The sequence below is a fragment of the Miscanthus floridulus genome, chromosome 3 (genome assembly GCF_019320115.1).
Source record: "Miscanthus floridulus cultivar M001 chromosome 3, ASM1932011v1, whole genome shotgun sequence".
Lineage (NCBI taxonomy): Eukaryota > Viridiplantae > Streptophyta > Magnoliopsida > Poales > Poaceae > Miscanthus > Miscanthus floridulus.
The window spans coordinates 6,502,883-6,521,012 of record NC_089582.1 but is presented as its reverse complement, the minus strand read 5'-3'; the positions used below and the strand labels follow the sequence as shown (position 1 = coordinate 6,521,012).

General features: G+C 47.0%; 2 protein-coding genes across 2 annotated transcripts; both read left to right on the top strand.

The window, feature by feature from the left end:
* The first annotated feature begins 1,081 nt into the window (after positions 1-1,081).
* Positions 1,082-2,105, top strand: LOC136544860 (uncharacterized). Its single transcript, XM_066536923.1, has one exon. It carries the CDS (start codon positions 1,162-1,164, stop codon positions 1,789-1,791), a length of 630 nt encoding a protein of 209 aa, XP_066393020.1. The 5' UTR covers positions 1,082-1,161; the 3' UTR covers positions 1,792-2,105.
* Positions 2,106-16,686: 14,581 nt separating this feature from the next.
* Positions 16,687-17,906, top strand: LOC136544859 (uncharacterized). Its single transcript, XM_066536922.1, has one exon. The coding sequence runs from the start codon at positions 16,827-16,829 to the stop codon at positions 17,565-17,567; it is 741 nt and encodes a 246-aa protein (XP_066393019.1). The 5' UTR covers positions 16,687-16,826; the 3' UTR covers positions 17,568-17,906.
* Positions 17,907-18,130: the final 224 nt, after the last annotated feature.

Sequence of the window (18,130 nt, the reverse complement as noted above, 5' to 3'; positions counted from 1 at the left end):
TTGCGACGAAAGAAGAATTATATTATATGATAGCTAGGTACGACAACACGTTACAAGCACTCTGGATTACAAAATAGTACCCACGCTGTGAATAGCACAACTCAAAACCTAACATGTTAGATGCTTTGCAGTATGGATGACCGCACAGGCAAACACTCGGCAAATGACCTGATAACAAATGCCCAACGAACGACGGTTCCGATAGGCGGAATTGAGGAACTTCTTCTTTTCTGGTGTCCTTCTTCTTCTTTCTGCCACCGAAGAGTGAGGAAGACTGATCTGAAAATTATTCTCCCTAGTCCTTCATCATGGCCCGATCTAACCACAACAAAAAAGGAGAAGAGACCGAAGAAAATTATTCCATGGCGGCGATATCATCTTCCGCCTTGATGCCGCCATCCGGAAACAAAAGTCTCCATGTCGTCGTGTCGATGAAGATGCTGACGCCGAAGTTGTCGCCCTCATCTTCAACGGAGCCACAATGGAGAAGACGATTCCACCATTCCCCTTCACCGTCGCCGGAGAGGAGGAGAAGGAGATAAAACTCCAATACCAAAAAATTTGACACGGAGAGACACTAACCCTAATAACTCAATCTACTGGGAAAAGCTTATTAAAAATAATGGATCCCCACTCCCTTCAGCCCCCGGCAAGATGCCGGAGGGGACGGGAGGGGGACCAACGGCGGTGTACGGCGGGGGACGCTAGGGCAGGAGTCGCCCGACTAGGAGGTCCCGGAAAGGCCTGCGGGCACACCCCGAAAGCACGTATATTGACTCAACCATCCTCCCTCTGAGATGCCGGTGTACTAGGCATCTGTGCTTGCGAGCGCGTGAGTGCCCACCGTGCGTGCTCTGAAATGGAAAAAAGAAAAGAAAAGCAAGAAGAAAAAGGGAAGCACTTGCGCGGCCGGCTGGCAGTTATTGGGTGTCACGAGCCGACAAGGATAGCCTTTAGTTCGGTTGACACGCCGGCCCACCCATCCACCTGCACCCAACTCACGCACCCGCACGTCCTTGCTTGTTGATTACACCCTGCGCCTGTCCTTGAAGCGGCCTTGCTTGTTGCCGCCATGCTCGCTCGTCAACGGCCGGGGGCGTCAGCGCAGCGCAGCCCACAGTTATCGACGGTTCGCCCGAGCTCGCCGAGCTCGTCGCCGCCATGGCCGGCGGCTGGAACGCCCAGCTCATCGTCGACGCCCCGTACGTGGACGTGGACGCCTCGCCGTCGCCGTCGCCGTCTAGCAGCCGCCGCCCGCCCGCCACCAGCCTCGCGCTCGCCGCCGCCGCGCGCCGCACGGGCGGCCGCTACGCCCGCCTCGACAACGACAACGACAACGACGGCGCCACGACTCAGGAGGCCATCAACTCCGGCTCCTCGTCCTCCGCCGCCGAGGCGCCCATGGCCCGGCTGGAGGGCGTCGACCTCCTCGTGCTGGACGCGCGGCGGCGAGACGCGGCGGCCGTGCTGAGGGCGGCGAGGCCGGGTCCCAGGGGCATGGTCGTGGTGCGCCACGGCGACACCACCGGCGGCGGCGTCCGGCGCCGCGGCGCCGCCTCCGCCTCCGCCTCCGCCACCGCGCCGTGGGGGACGATGGCGGCCGGGACCAGGGTCGTGCGCGCCGCCTACCTCCCCATCGGCGCCGGCGGCGTCGAGGTGCTGCACGTCGGGGTCGGCAAGGGCCCCAGCGTGCCGACGGCGCTGCAGCAGAGCAGGAGGTCCGGCCGTGGGCGGTGGATCCGCCACGTCGACCACCGCACCGGCGAGGAGCACGTCTTCCGGCGCCAGTAGTAGCCTACTGCAGCTTGCTCCACCACCGCCCTTGGTTACCGGGGACCAACCAGGCTACGTACAGCTAGCTGGCGGCATCGGATCAAAGTCAACGAAAGTTCGTGTCCTCCCAATTAACACGGCAAAGCTAGCCTAGGTGTTAATTTTCTCGTTAGATTCGTTGAACCTACCCGCGATAGTGATCGAGTATTCCTTACTGTATATCCGGGTGGAAATGTGACGAGTCATCATGGTGTACATATACTACAGTACATATACTACTACTACGACGACCCTTCTTAGCTATAGCTCCTTATTAATTTGTGAATTACTGATGATGCGTGCTTTAAACATTATAGAAGATCTCAGGCTTTTGCTTATGTGGAAGAAAGAGGAGAGAAAGAAATCTCCTGCAACTAAAAAGAACAAAGCGTAGATATTTTTTTATGCGAGATTTGTTTTGGTTCGTCCGTCTGCCCACGCCTGCAATCCCGCACCCGTCGCTCCCTCGGTCTGCCTTCCCCTGCGATCCCCTGCCGCTCGCCGCGCGACCACGTCCACTCCGCAGAAGGAAAGCCCGATCCGCACGATCACCGCGAGTCCACGCCGAACAAAAGGAAACTGCTCCTGTGATTCAGCCTCGATCTCATGATTCCTCCACCCGCCTCCCCATCGTCGCCCACCCGCAGCTGGGCGCGCCGCCGCCGCACCCGCCCGCAGCTCGCCGCGACGCAGTCCGCGCCTGCCCGGAGCTGGCCGTGACGTCGGCCACACCCACCCACAGGTTGCCGCGCCGACAGTGCCTGCGCCCGCCCGCAGGTGCCCGCGACAGCTCTACGGACCGCCCGCCACCGCCGCAGTGTCTTCCTCTACCCGCCCTCGATTCACCTAGCGAAGCCACCTCCATCGTCAGCGCCAGCACCGACGCCGGGTCGTCATGCTTCGCGTCGGCTTCAGCCCGCTCCGTCACCGCCGCGTTTTTGTCTCCCCGCCCTCGATTCGTCTACTTCTTCTCAGGCTCGGACGTCATGGCAACCTCGCCTGCGTCTCATGCTCCCCTGCTTCGTGTCGGCTCCAATCGTGCCCTGAAGGAGCAATTGGGGCCTAGTTCGTGCGTTCTTGGGAGCATCGAAGTTTTCAGGTATGTTCTTGAGCAATTCCTGTTTGGTTGTGATTTGGCCTTTGGGAGATCGAATCCTGCCGTTCTTGGGGATCTTGGGGGAGGATTTAGGGTACTGGAGTCTAAAGCTAAGAAATTGTATGCCATCCTAGAGTAGGGGTGGAATCGTTCAGCAGATGTTGGGGCCAAATTCTCTTTCTGGGTTGCTTAGAGTGGCAACGATCTTGCAGAGACTTTTGTAGGTGCTTGTTCTTGCGCTTTTTTAATCGATTTCTGTTCAATTTGATGTCATGCTTTCATTTAACCGTCAAATGTCTGGGCCACTCTATGTTTTTTTGAGATAGTATAAACCAATGTAGTTTATTTATATCATCGGCCGATTACATGCATTGCTGCTTTTAAGTAGACTAACTATTAAATGCAATGCTTTTTCTTGCTACTAACTACTAATTAGGTAGCTTAGTTGCTGCTTTTGTAGAGATTGAAGATGTTCTAACACCCACGAAGATGTACTGTTTCCATCAATATATCGATTTCTTGTACTGTTTCTTATCTTATTCATCTCAAAATGCACTTCTGAAAAATCAGCACATCCAGAAAAGTTTAATTTCAATTCCTTGGTTCTGATGCAAATGCATCTGTATTTGTCTTACAATCTCGAGCCATAAGTAACATGTATTGCTGACCTTGCTGCATGACTCTATTTAATTTTAGAAAAGGCAAGCCAAGTTGTTTAATGATTAGTATCTTGAGTCAAATGAATTAAAAAGGCAAGCCAAGTTGTCTAATGTTTAGTATCTCGAGGCATTTATATTCAGATAGCCTTACTTTCAATTTAATCATTAATAGTTCAGTAAAAAAAGTTTCAGAAATAACGTATTGATTTTTCACCATGACTTCTTCCCGATTTTTCAAAAGATCTGAACTGCTAAATAAATTTTGTAGTATACTGTATCTAAATGTCTATTGTCTATCATTGTTCCTGGTTCTTTTTTACTGGCGCTCTTTGGTATCTTCATTTTAGAACCGTAAAGATAAATTTTGTCTTTTACTATTTGTTGGACCTGACATATTCTTGTTTTACTGGGTACAATGCTTTTTACTGAAACAAAACTCTCGATTATTTAAAAAAAACTCTACTGTAACTAATATGTTCTTTTTTACTTCTGTATTCTGCCTGTTTGTTAAACTAAAGTCCTTTTGCTACTAGATACATTAGATGCTTCTACCGGGTACAATGCTTTTATTGGTCTTGCTAAAAGATGTTTGTTCCTGCAGTTCATACTTTGATAGTCATTTGTTTTTATGATACCGATTTGGTGTAGCTACACAAAGAATATATTTGTTCCTGCAGTATATAGTCATCTTGTATTCTTGTTTATTCTGTTAGATGGGCTTGCCTGACCAAAGAATATAATATTTGATAATGCAGCTATATATCTACTATATAAATTGTCCAATTCTTTTGTATCGCGTGGTGTCCCTGAATAATTGCAAATCTATATTTTTATCAGCTGACGGTGTCTATGAAAAGTATTAGTTGCATTAGGCTTCTTTTCCTGTCGAAATACTTGCCCCCTATGCCGACCCCATCGAATGGTTTGATGATCTCGCTGATTATTAGGAGCGCCATTGTATTGGGCATTATTGTGGTATACTGGTATAGCAGTAGACAATTAACAAAAAGCTACCACTTTAGAATTATTTTAGGCATAGATGCACTGGGATATATGAGGCGCATTTGTGGTACAACAGTTACAGAAGGGAAGAACAAACTTGCAAGGGTTGTCAAGGTTGTTATTTTAAATATGTATATTTTTTATAAATTTAATCTTTCTACAATGTTGTTATCTATTTACTGACATTACTTTGCTTTTATCATTTTTTGGATTCGTTGTGATGATTTGCTAGATTGAAATCAATTCTTGAATCTACGGTCTATTTAGATACACAATTTCACTTGATTTGGATCCAACTACTTAATTTAGTTTGTTTCTTTTTTCCCTATATAAACATCCTTTTTTATCTCTACTTGGGCACCTTCCGTAAGGAGGTGACCAGTACCGCTGGCGCTGTGCAGCTCATTCACACCCCAGTGCTACCTACATCGCCCGTCGGCTGCTCGAGGAATTGCCTGCAAGGTTTGCCCCGCCCCGATCCACGGCCGACGGATCGCCGAGAAGGAGAAGGAACGCCGAGGTTCGTGCCCACACCCGTCGTCCTAGCCCCGCGCTCGCCCACACCGCCGCCCATAGCAGTGCTGGACACTGGGTGCCCGCTGCTGGCCGGACACGAGGAAGGAGGTGACCAGTACCGTCGGCGCTGTGCAACTCATTCACACCCCAGTGCTACCTACATCGCTGCTCGAGGAATTGCCTGCAAGGTTTGCTCAGACCTTATCTCTTCTTTAGTTCTTCATCTCCATCCACAGATGCCTGCTTCAAAATTCTAGCAAGCCGTCAGCAATTAAATATATTATTCTGAAGTATAACACACGTGCGACCCCCTTTTTGTCTGAAACTTAAGCTGATTGGTTGTTTCAAAATTCTCCATCCACAGATGCCTGCTTCAAAATTCTAGCAAGTGGTTAATTATTCTGAAAACGAAAATCCAACTCTAACTTAAGCTGATTGGTTGTTTGTATTCGGATCTGATCTAATTACATTTGTGTACATGTATTATGCCTGCTAACTTCGACTCCTTTCAAAGATTATTATGCGTACATGTGCACACCCATGTCCTTTAGTGGATCTGCGCCTGCAGTTCTGTGTGCTTTGCATTGAATGTTCCTAGCCCTTATGTTCTTCATCCTCCACACCTTCGTGGCATTTGGATTTGGATAGGCAGTGCAAGGGATCAAGATATGTGATGATGAGACAGTAAAAGTTATGTTTTGTTATCACTCATTTGAATTCTCTACCTGGTGACATTCAAAAAATAAATTCTCTACCACTACTGTTAGCCCTCTGGATCCGAATAGCCCCTTATTACTCTTCATTGCTATCCTGCTTCACTTGCCTTGACTGATGATATAAATAAATAAATGTCTCTCTAAAGCACAAATGCTACAGTAATAAAAATCATGGCCTGGCAAATAAAGAAGTTATTAGAACAGCTCAAATATTCAGGTTTCTAACTGTGGGGGGTTTGAGGGGGTCATCTCCAGAAAATAGAAAAGCAGAGAAAGAGATAGTACTGATGCAACCACAAACTAAATTGGAACACAGATCTTTCAAACTAAATTGGTGGATCAGCTAATAAGTAGACTAACTATTAAATGCAATGCTTTTTCTTGCTACTAACTACTAATTAGGTAGCTTACCTAGATCTCTTGAGCCTTCCTGATGCAGAGTAGATTCACAGCGGTACCAAATTGTCATTTGGAGTGCCTAAAAAACCTTCATGGCTTCATGTAAGCAGTACCAAATTGTCAGGTAATAGTTACTGGCGTATCACGAAGCCTTCAGCTTTTCTTAAGCAAGCAAATTTATTTTCAGTCTTTTCAGCGTACTGTATTGGAATTACAGAAACAACTATGAGCCTGAACTAAAACTTCCTGCCAGTAACCTATATTGCAGGAACAAGAACAACCCCCCCCCCCCTTTTTTTTCCTTCGATCACATGTTCCCAAACATCATACAGTATGGACAGTGTCTTTAGTTCACTACCATTGTTAGATAAATCAAAATGCCTAATAAAAGTATATTTTCAGTGACCATTTTCAGTGAACAGATTTCTCCCTGCACTTTTGTATTTACATCTGTGCATTGCAGAGAGATTATTTGCTTAGTATGGAGGAGGCTATACAAAACTACTAGCTGTGTTATAGCATCGGCAATGCAAGGATAATATTTGGTTGCACTTTCAGACTAACTGCACTATACTCTGTAATGAAAAATTCAACCCCTATGCGTACATGTGCACACCCATGTCCTTTACTGAATCTACGCCTGCGGTTCTATGTGCTTTGCTCTGAATGTTCCTAGCCCTTCTGTTCTTCATCCTCCCCACCTTGGTGGCATTTTGGATAGGCAGTGCAGATGGGATCAGGATATGTGATGATGAGACAATTAGATTTATGTTTTGTTAGCACTAGCACAGTACTGAAAATTGTAACCTGTAGACACTGTTTACTTCATTACTTCCTTTAGGCTTAATATTCTAATCCTTAACTGATTGGCAAACCTGATAAGTAGACTTTCTTAGGTATTTAATTTTTAAGGAATTCTCAGGAACACATGGTCCCATTTGATGATTTTGGCACCCCTACTGGTTATTAGAAACTTGTGGAAGTCTGCAGAATCTAAATCGTCACTTAGCTTTTAGAGCTGCAACTTGGTTCCATATATTTCGATAATGATCTTTGGGCTGCTACCTTACTGAAGTGATCATGAACAAGATGATAATTTCGACACCAAAACTTATTATTATATAAATTGTTATATCCACCAATAAAAATTATTGAATTTGGTCACACCTATTTGTTTGTTACCTAAACTTGCCTCAGTGTTATATACATTGTTGAACATACATTATATTAGTTTACATACACTGTTCAGATTTAGCATCCAATACTCTTCAGCAGTGAGTACTCTATGTGTGCCTATCTGTATATCCCATGCTTTAATACTACTTTTGCAATAATGAACCTGCCCCTATGATAGCACAATATAATTTGCGCGTGCAATACTGCTTTTGCAATAATGAACAATTAGCCTATTTTTAGTTAATGTGTATTCCAATTGCGTTTTCAAAAAAGAACATTGTTGTTAATCTGTGACCAGCTCATTGTTGTTGAAAGTCAGTTTGAGGCCATATGCTGATAATGAGGCAATGGATTGTAAGATGGAGTAGTAATGGTGTTTATTTCTTTTCTTCATCTTTTGAAGCGATTCTCCACTAACTAGATGACATGCATGACAAGTGTCTCCTGTATTGGATTCCAGTCGTGATAATAGCAGTTAATCAGATTGAGTGCATATATTTATGAATGATGATATTGTGTTCATTTTTTTAGGTTAATAGGTCCTACTGCTCTGCTGTAAATCTGCTCTTCAGGTGTTCTCTCTTCCAGTGAATTAGATTCTCAAGCGACTCAGGGGGTTTTGGTAAATTCAGGTTTAGAAGATTCTTCATTTTGACCCCTCCACTCTACATTTAGCTTTCCTGCAAATGTTTTCTGCCAGTGTCGTTGAGTCATCTGTGCAACAAAATCAAACGTAAATACTATACACCTATAAAGAGATAAAGGTTGTTTGTACTAATTGGGTGTTAGTTAAAGACCAGACCTTATGCTTTCCTTCACAGTGAGTATTTGTGTTTGTTAAGATACTTTCGAATTTGAAACCATTGCTTTGCAAACCTACCTGTTGTCAGTCTTGCAGTAGCTCTGAACCTGCATGCTACCACTAATGGTTTTCAACATATAAATGAAAATGTGCACCGTGGAAATAGAAGCAACGAACTAGAATTACCATATATTTTTTTGCTGTACGAATCAATAGATCCAGCTCAGGATGAAATGAACAAGCATGAACCTAGAGGAACACACTGACATACTTGATAAGCAACTTTGTACTGATTGCCATAGAAAAAGACTTTCAGACAACCTACCTACTTTTTTGTACTTAACATTTTTTAAAGAATAGGTTCATTGCACGCACGGGCATATACCAGTTAAGGTGTTACATAATTAGCAGTTGATATTAGGACCTAAAAACAATTGACATGTCAGGCAAATAACAAATTCTTTAGTCAAGCAGATGATTGAGATATTTAGTCAAGGTTCTGTGCGTGCTTGGCTGTTTGTCACGGTATTTCTTTCTCCCTTGCTCTAAATTATTGCTTGGGTATGAGAATTTGAGAATAAGTAACTTCATAAAAATAGTAGTGCACTTGGTCTACTGCCACCTCTTTGCTTCTTGCAGCAAACTGCCATGCTGTACAAACTAGATCTCTTTCAGAACTGCAACATGACATATGCCTTCACCTGGTTGTGTAGTTACTAATGCATTTCGCCTGGTGCAGCATGAATAAAATTCAGAAAAATTATAGTGCACTTAGTCTACTGCCACCTCTTTGCTTCTTCGGTCGTATCCTAAAAAATATGTAAGGGTATCGTCATCGCCTCTCCGTATTGCTCCGCTCGTTCCTCGGTCAAATTCCGTATCCTAAAAGAAAACCCGTGTATCACGCCGTCTCTCCTTCCCCTTCCTTTACTTGTCATTCATAGAGCATACCTCTCCTTCCCCTTCTTCCTTTACCTGTCCTTCATCACCTTCCTCCATAGATACGAGATCCACCGGAGCGACGCTTCGTAAACGTCGGCACTGGCCGCTTCATTCATAAGGACCTACCGCTGCTCCGCGCAGAGCGACGCGCGGCTCATCGTCAACGTCAAAACAGTCCGCTTCATCCATAAGGACCTACCGCTGCTCCGCAGGTACTTCCGCGGCGGCCATATGAAATTTTGATTGCTTCATTATTTCTTGCTTGTCCTGTTTAAAACATATTCAGAGTTGCATACTTGTTACAGCCGGTCTCTTGATTGGAGGCTTGGAGCCATTGCATTTGAGTATTTGACCACAGAAAACATGATTTGCAAGTACTCAAACTACCGAATTTCATATTATGTAATGTAATGGTAAGCATATGCAATGGTTGTGCCTCAGAAGTCAAAACTTGCAACCATCCGTGAATTCTTTGCTAAGCTGTTGAGAGGCTCCATCGCTGGGCAAGACATATATGGGTGGTGGCGGCGTGCGTTGGTCGAGTCCGTGTCGACGACGATGGGCAAGCCCTGCAGGAACACAGCGCCGCGATGCACAAGGCCTGCATAGGCAAGCCCCAGCCTGCGTCATCGTCCATCCGTGGACAGTGTAGAGTTCGTAAAAAAAACTACATCACCTCGCTTTGGCTCTGCTGCGGAGTCCGCGTTGAATGAAACAGGTGATACAAATAGTATGGAAAAAAAGAAAGAAACTAATTTTATTAGCTTTGTATAAACTAATCTATACGACATAGTTCATAAAGATCATGAGACGGGCTTTATATTTTTAAAATAAAATTAGATTTGTAAATTTCTATCGTCTAAGCTATAAGCACATGCATCGTTATTGGTGTAGATAAAATTTGCAGGATCCGTGCAACGTAGTGACATTATTTGTAAAAATATATTGTTTTCACTCCTTCTACTGTTCATGGTCTGGCAATTGTAACCCAGATTGGTTTGATAGTTGATTTTCATATTGATAGTTGATTTTCATATTCAAATAATTTAATCGTATGACTGGTTATTACTAATTACAAGTCTAGGTATCTCCAAATTTCAGATAAACAGCACAGGAACAGAGATTGCAAGGTTCAGAAGAGCAGAGAAGGTCTCGATGGATAGTTCAGATGCAAAGGTTTTGAAGGAAAAATAGAGGCCACTTAGAAGATATTGTACAAACAGAAAATTCCAGTGAGCCTATGGATGGTTCTAGATGGTTGCAAGAAAGCATGAGTACAGAAGTTACCCACGAAACTCTATCAGTTGACCAAGGCTTTAGCACGGCCCATGATAAAAAGGCCCTATCAACTTCTGGGTTGCATCTGATGGGAGAAAAAGGACTTTCGGAAATCATAATCATACAAAATAAACCAAAAAAATCTATGTCTTCACCGGTTGCCCTAGAAGGTATTGATATTTTCCCTTTGATGGATTAACCTAGAAAAACTGCTAACTATTATTGTATACTTTAATTTAATCCTCTTTTTTAGATTATATTTGTACCGATACTGATAGAGCCATAATTGAATCTGTCAAAAAAATTCCATCTTCACCTGGGAATGAGGAGCTTGTGCTCATAGATGATGTTCTGGTGTCGAGAAACCACATGGAATATCTTTTTTAGCGATATGAATACTTGTCTGATGAGGTAACAGATGCAAGTCATAATACTCAATCAAACATTGCCAACTTCAATGCTCTTTCTCTCTAATGGCGAAATGTATGCAGGTCATAGATGCTTATATTAAACTGCTGAAGGCCCCAGAGGGTTTGAAAAAGAGGCCAGGAGGTACAGTCTATCTTGAAACTACGTGCTTAGTTGTCAGTGGCAGTGATTCTTGTCAGCTTCAGAGATGGCACGTTGCAAGAATGTCGGGGGTGGTCCCGGCAATGAGGAACCAAGGCCTCCATCTTGCTTGACTGCTCAGCAAAAAGGAAAGGCGAAAAAGATTACAAAGAAGAAGCGCAAGAGAGATGATATTGAGGCAGAGAAGGCAGTAGCTGTGGCAGCCACCGCAGAGCGTGCCGAGAGAGGTGGACCTGGGAATGGCATTCGCATAGGCGATCAGTTGTCACCAGCTCAGAGGGTAGCCGTCGAGAGGATTGAGACTAGTTTTGGTAGTCCACCCGGGACTATCATGCTTGGAGGATAGCGTATCTCTTTAGAGGACGCTCTAGAGGTCTCCCGTCCAGACAAGAGTTAGACTCAGGGGGTGACTGAGCAGCAGACATAGTCGGCAGAGCAAACAGAGGATGCTCAGCAGGGAGAATAGATTGAGGAGGCAGAGTAGGCAGCATAGCCACAGCTTTGATGCTCTAGTCGCACACGCACTCAGGTGTCACCGAGGCCTCAGACACAGAGGCAGGGCTCTCGTCCACCTCCCAGACCACTGGGTCCGCCTCCCATGGTACACCTTGACCTAAGGGCAGCCACAGCCAGACATGTGCAGTAGCTACGGTTTATACAGTTTGAGGATTGGTTTTCCACCGAGGTGGGATGAGCGTGCCCCAGAGCACTTCTACACTGTGTTGCAGGAGGACTTCTATAGTGCATATCTCAACAGCGGTGTTGCTTTTAGATCTCAGCTGGTCTACTCCTTAGAGTTTCTAGTTGCAGCTACAAGCGAGCAGATTCGTCCTCACCTCACTTATCTGCCAGGTTTGTCAGATCTCCTTGGACAGATTGGTTGGTATGTTCCATCTTGGGTCCATGAGTTCTACTCCTCCTTGTGGATTGACCTGAGACACAGGTTTATTTATTTTGCTTTTCGAGGGCGTGACTACAGGCTCTAGAGCTCGAGGGTCAGAGAGATACTGAGGATTCTAGAGTCACCTATTCGTCTTCACGAGGTATGCTATGGATAGATAGAGCCTCCGAGATGCCCTCACGTTGGACTTGTGCCACCTATAAATCTTGTTAGACTGTGTTTCACAGAGCCGTTTGGCGAAGGGTTGAGCAGGACAACACGTGACCTTACACCTACAGCTCGGCTCCTTGATGCTATTATGAGGAGGACTCTGCTTCTGAGGATGGGCTACCACGAGGGCCAGACTTGAATTCAGCTGTGGCTAGTGCATTACCTTGTGTCTTAGACTGTCTTTGATATTTAGGACGTGATGCTTTTAGAGATGGAGGACACACTAGCAGAGGGCTTCAGAGGTCACTGTCAGCTGCCTTATGCTCATTGGATCACTTTCCTACTCCGAAAGGCAGTTACACACAAGCCTCTAGAGATAATGGCAGAGTGGATAGGTGCTACCACTGAGTTTCCACAGTATGACATGAGCCAGATGCTACATCATAGTCGTGCGAGGACACCTCGCTAGCTGAGCCGTCGCCCAAATGTACCAGAGACAACATCTCAGTAGGATGAGATCATTAGGGGCATTGCAGAGACAGAGCAGCAGTAGCTTGATGCATAGCAGGAGGATGAGGTGGAGAGCTACTCGAGTGACAGCTCAGATGATGACTATTAGTCGATTCCACAAATGGCTCCTCGACCACATGATAGAGAGGCCAGTGGCTCCAGCTCAGCTCTACCACAGCCGCCGCAGACTGACCCAGCACTTCTAGCTGTACTTGAGCGGATGAGACAGGACTAGGCACGCCAGGCATAGGAGACCGCAGCTGCACTTGCTCAGGTTTAGGCATGACAGGACGAGTTTCAACGGCAGCAGCAGGCCATGCAGCAACAGTAAGCTTATGATTCAACAACAGTTACTGGGCTTCATGCAGCATGTATTCATTGCTATTGGGGTTGCTCCTCAGCAGTCTACACTTCAGATAGGCCAACCTGCTACTACCACTCCAGTGACTCCAGCTATACCACCCTTTAGGCTTCAGAGTCAGGGACAACCAACTACTCAATTTGCTTCACCTACAGAGTAGGTATCCCAGTGGTTTACTTCACCAGTGACTATGCAGGGTCCGCACTTTACTCCTATTGTTATGGGCTTCACTTTGACTCAAACTTCTTTGGCGTTAGTGACGGACACCCTAGTCTCCAAGAGTCTCAGCGCTACCTTCAGTGAGCTTACAAGGTAGCCTGCACCTCTAGTGTTCTGAGTCCCTATCCCTACCATAGCTGCTCTAGTGACCGGGACTACCGAGATGATTCCGTCATCTGTTGCATCATCTGAGCCACCTCAGACAGTCACTCCTGCACTTGAGGCTTCAGCGACAGCGGCAGATGTGGCTCCCCTTCCTATAGTGACACCTGTAGAGTCATAGGCCGCGCCAGTTACTGATCAGACCTAGACCGCTTCACCTTCACTTCTAGCTACAGAGGGTTAGAGGATGATGCAGCTCAGTTCTAGGTCTCTCACTGCACCTTAGTGCCCAACTCGACTGCTCCTGTCCTGCCGTCTGACCTTTAGGTTTTGGTGCTTGACGCCAAAGGGGAAGAGGGACCGAGTATGTTAGGGACCGAGTATGTTAGATTTAGGGGTATATATGTCATGTCACTTGGTTATTCTCATTGGCTTTGCTTCCGCATTTACTCTGATTCAAATGAGCTTTACTTCATGTACTCATGCTTAATTCATATCTTTTGAGTACACCATGTTGGCTTGGGTCATATAAGCATGCATAACCCCTTTGTTCTTATTGTCAAAAGCTTATATAAACCAAGCATGTTGAAAACCTCACTCTTCTCTTGCACATACTCGAGGTTGTGTTGTTATCAATCACAAAAAAGTGGGAGATTGAAAGCATCTAGGCCCCTAGTTGGGTTTCGGTGATTAATGACGACACGACATTACTATGACTAACGTGTGTTTTGCAGAGGCAATTTAAGTTAGGTCATGGTAATGGCAATTGATTGGGCAATTATGGTTTTCATTCCCCCGTCGATGAAATTCGTTTTGGTTTTTAAAGGATGGACGACAAGGTTAAGGACGGCTAGTTCTAAGTGTTATTTAGAGTTGAAGAGACACTTAGAGTAGTTTATGACTTTGTTTTTCCTTTGGCCGTACTATTAAGGGGAGTATGGACTAGTAGCTTGACCTAGGTGAGTCCAGTGGGTTAGGTGTGGTGCACACTTGTCAAACCTAGCACTAGGTAGCTCAGGATTAGCCCTAAGATCAATTGGAGTCAACTTCATTCACATAGGATTTCGAGTTAGAAGTGAATGGAGGGTCAAATGACTGACCGGACGCTGGTCTGGTTGTGATCGAACGCTGGAGGGTGAGTCTGGTCAGTTTATTTGATCAACTGCAGTCGTCTAGTACTAACCGGATACTGAGCAGAGGAGCACCGAACGTTGGGTACCTGCATCCGGTCTACTCCAGAGAGGTTCTAAAGAATTTTTTTCTTGACTAGACGTGTCTGGTGGGTGCTGACCAGATGCTGGTCAGAGTCCGGTCAGAGCTTAACGGCTCTCTCTGACACAGTGGCGGGTACAACTGACCGAAGCATTCGGTTACCCTGACCGGAGCGTCCGGTCAGCCCGCAGAGTGATAACTCAACCTTCAAATGTTATGTTTTGAATGAGGGGGTATAAATACTTACTCCACTCATTCATGGGAGGCCTCTTGCCCATTTGTTTAGCTGAAAAACACCTTTAGAGTGCAAGAGAGAGCAAGAGCCTAGTGAGGTGATTGAGATTTGATAATCCAAGATTAAGGACCTCATTAGTGCATATGGAGTAGCAAGTGTGCATCCATCTTTCTCATTAGGCTTGTTTTGGTCAAGTGAGAGTTTGTGCTTGTTACTCTTGATGATCACCATCACCTAGATGGCTCGGTGGTGATTGGGAGCTTGGTGATCATCCGGCGGAGCTTGTAGATGACTCAAGTCATATTGTGAGCGATTATGGGCGATTCACCGTGACGGAGTGTCAAAGAATCAGCCTGTAGAGAGCACTTGACCTTGCATGGATCAAGGGGGAGCTACACCCTTGCGCGGGTGCTCCAACGAGGACTAGTGGGGAGTGGCGACTCTCCGATACCTTGGAAAAACATCGCCGTGTTCCTTTCCCTCTCTTTATTTTGAGCATTTACATTTGAGCAATTCATTTTATGTCTTTACATTCCTAGAATTGCCATGCTAGAGTAGGATTGGAACCTAGGGTGCAAAACTTTTATACGGGAGAACAATAGAAACACATTTTAGACATAAGGGGTGAAATGGGCTAAGTGTAGGGCTTAATTATTGCAAAAATTTAGAATTAATCCAATTCACCCTCCTCTTGGGCATCTTGATCCTTTCAAACGGGGCACATGGAACATGAACTGAAAACTTATAGTGTTGTTTTTATAACGTGGGAGGAATGTAAATGCTCCCGAATCAGGAATGTGGACGGAGGACGTTCCTGACGTAACACTCCTGGAATGAGGACGCGCGCGGGCATGTTTCATGTGTTCCTGCTGGGCATGTGGTGTACCACCAAAAGCACGTATATTTTTTTTGCGACGAAAGAAGAATTATATTATATGATAGCTAGGTACATCAACACGTTACAAGCACTCTGAATTACAAAATAGTACCCACGCTGTGAATAGCACTACTCAAAACCTAACATGTTAAATGCTTTGCAGTATGAATGACCGCACAGGCAAACACTCAGCAAATGGCCTGAGAACAAATGCCCAACGAACGACGGCCAACATTCCGATAGGTGGAATTGAGAAACTTCTTCTTTCTGGTGTCCTTCTTCTTCTTTCTACCACCGAAGAGTGAGGAAGACTGATCTGAAAATTATTCTCCCTAGTCCTTCATCATGGCCAGATCTAACCACAACAAAACGGAGAAGAGACCGGAGAAAATTATTCCATGGCGGCGACATCACCTCCGCCATGACGCCGCCGTCCGAAAAAAAGTCTCCATGTCGTCATGTCGATGAAGATGCCGACGTCGAAGTGGTCGCCCTCATCTTCAACGGAGCCGCCATAGAGAAGACGATTCCACCATTCCCCTTCACCGTCGCCGGAGAGGAGGAGAAGGAGATAAAACTCCAATACTAAAAAAATTGGTATGGGGAGACACTAACCCTAATGACTCGATCTACTAGGTAAAGCTTATTAAAAAGCATGAATCTCCACTCTCTTCAGCCCCTGGCAAGATGCCGGAGGGGAAGGGAGGGGGACGGCAGGAGTCGCCCAACTAGGACGTCCCGGAAAGGCCTGCGGGCACACCCCGAAAGCACGTATATTGACTCAACCATCCTCCCTCTCTCTGAGATGGAAAAAGAAAAGAAAAGCAAGAAGAAAAAGGAAGCACTTGCTCGGCCGGCTGGCAGTTATTGGGTGTCACGAGCCGACAAGGAGAGCCTTTAGTTGGGTCGTCAAGATACGTTACGTGACACGCCGGCCCACCCATCCACCTGCACCCAACTCACGCACCCGCACGTCCGTCCGTTCACAGACCCAGCCTTTCCACATTGATTTGATTACACCACTACTACACCCTGCGCCTGTCCGTGCTGTCCTTTTCCTTTTTTGCTGGTCAGCGCAGCGCAGCCCACAGATCGGCGGGGCGGCATCGCATATATCCGCTCTCGCTTATCCTCCATCCATCGCCCGACACTCCGCTTTTCAATTCTATGCCCCCTTCTCCACGCCCGAATAAACTCTTCCTTCTCTTCTCCCCTTCCCTTCCATTCCATTCCTTCCTTCCTTGGCCGCCAAGTAACCAATCCATCCATCGTCCAGCAGAGACGGTGGACGATGAAGCTGGTGTGGTGCCCCGACACGGCCTCCAAGGCCTACATCGACGGCGTCCGGGCGATCGCGGGCAACGACTCCGCCGACGGTTCGCCCGAGCTCGCCGAGCTCGTCGCCGCCATGGCCGGCGGCTGGAACGCCCAGCTCATCGTCGACGCCCCGTACGTGGACGTGGACGCCTCGCCGTCGCCGTCGCCGTCGCCGTCTAGCAGCCGCCGCCCGCCCGCCACCAGCCTCGCGCTCGCCGCCGCCGCGCGCCGCACGGGCGGCCGCTACGCCCGCCTCGACGACGACAACGACAACGACGGCGCCACGACTCAGGAGGCCATCAACTCCGGCTCCTCGTCCTCGGCCGCCGAGGCGGCCATGGCGCGGCTGGAGGGCGTCGACCTCCTCGTGCTGGACGCGCGGCGGCGAGACGCGGCGGCCGTGCTGAGGGCGGCGAGGCCGGGGCCCAGGGGCATGGTCGTGGTGCGCCACGGCGACCCCACCGGCGGCGGCGTCCGGCGCCGCGCTGCCGCCTCCGCCACCGCGCCGTGGGGGACGATGGCGGCCGGGACCAGGGTCGTGCGCGCCGCCTACCTCCCCATCGGCGCCGGCGGCGTCGAGGTGCTGCACGTCGGGGTCGGCAAGGGCCCCAGCCTGACGACGGCGCAGCAGCAGAGCAGGAGGTCCGGGCGTGGGCGGTGGATCCGCCACTTCAACCACCGCACCGGCGAGGAGCACGTCTTCCGGCGCCAGTAGCCTACTGCAGCTTTCTCCACCGCCCTTGGTTACCGGGGACCAACCAGGCTCGTACAGGCTACGTACAGCTAGCTGGCCGCATCGGATCAAAGTCAACGAAAGTTCGTGCGTGTCCTCCCAATTAACACGGCAAAGCTAGCCTAGGTGTTAATTTTCTCGTTAGATTCGTTGAACCTACCCGCGATAGTGATCGAGTATTCCTTACTATATATCCGGGTGGAAATGTGACGATGTATATATACTACAGTACATATACTAGTACTACGACGACCCTTCTTAGCTATAGCTCCTTATTAATTTGTGAATTACTCATGATGCGTGCTTTAAACATTACAGAAGATCTCAGGCTTTTGCTTATGTGGAAGAAAGAGGAGTGAAAGAAATAGACTCTTATTTCCTAGGCTCGAACGAACTACGAGACTATTATTTAGTTTACTACATACCTCAATTTCTTAGAGGTGCCCTTATTACGACTTTTAGGGGGGGAAAATAACCGTTATATTCTAGTGGTATTAAGAAATTTCCGTTTGAGGAAACTCCCATGATAATTGGATCATAAATCA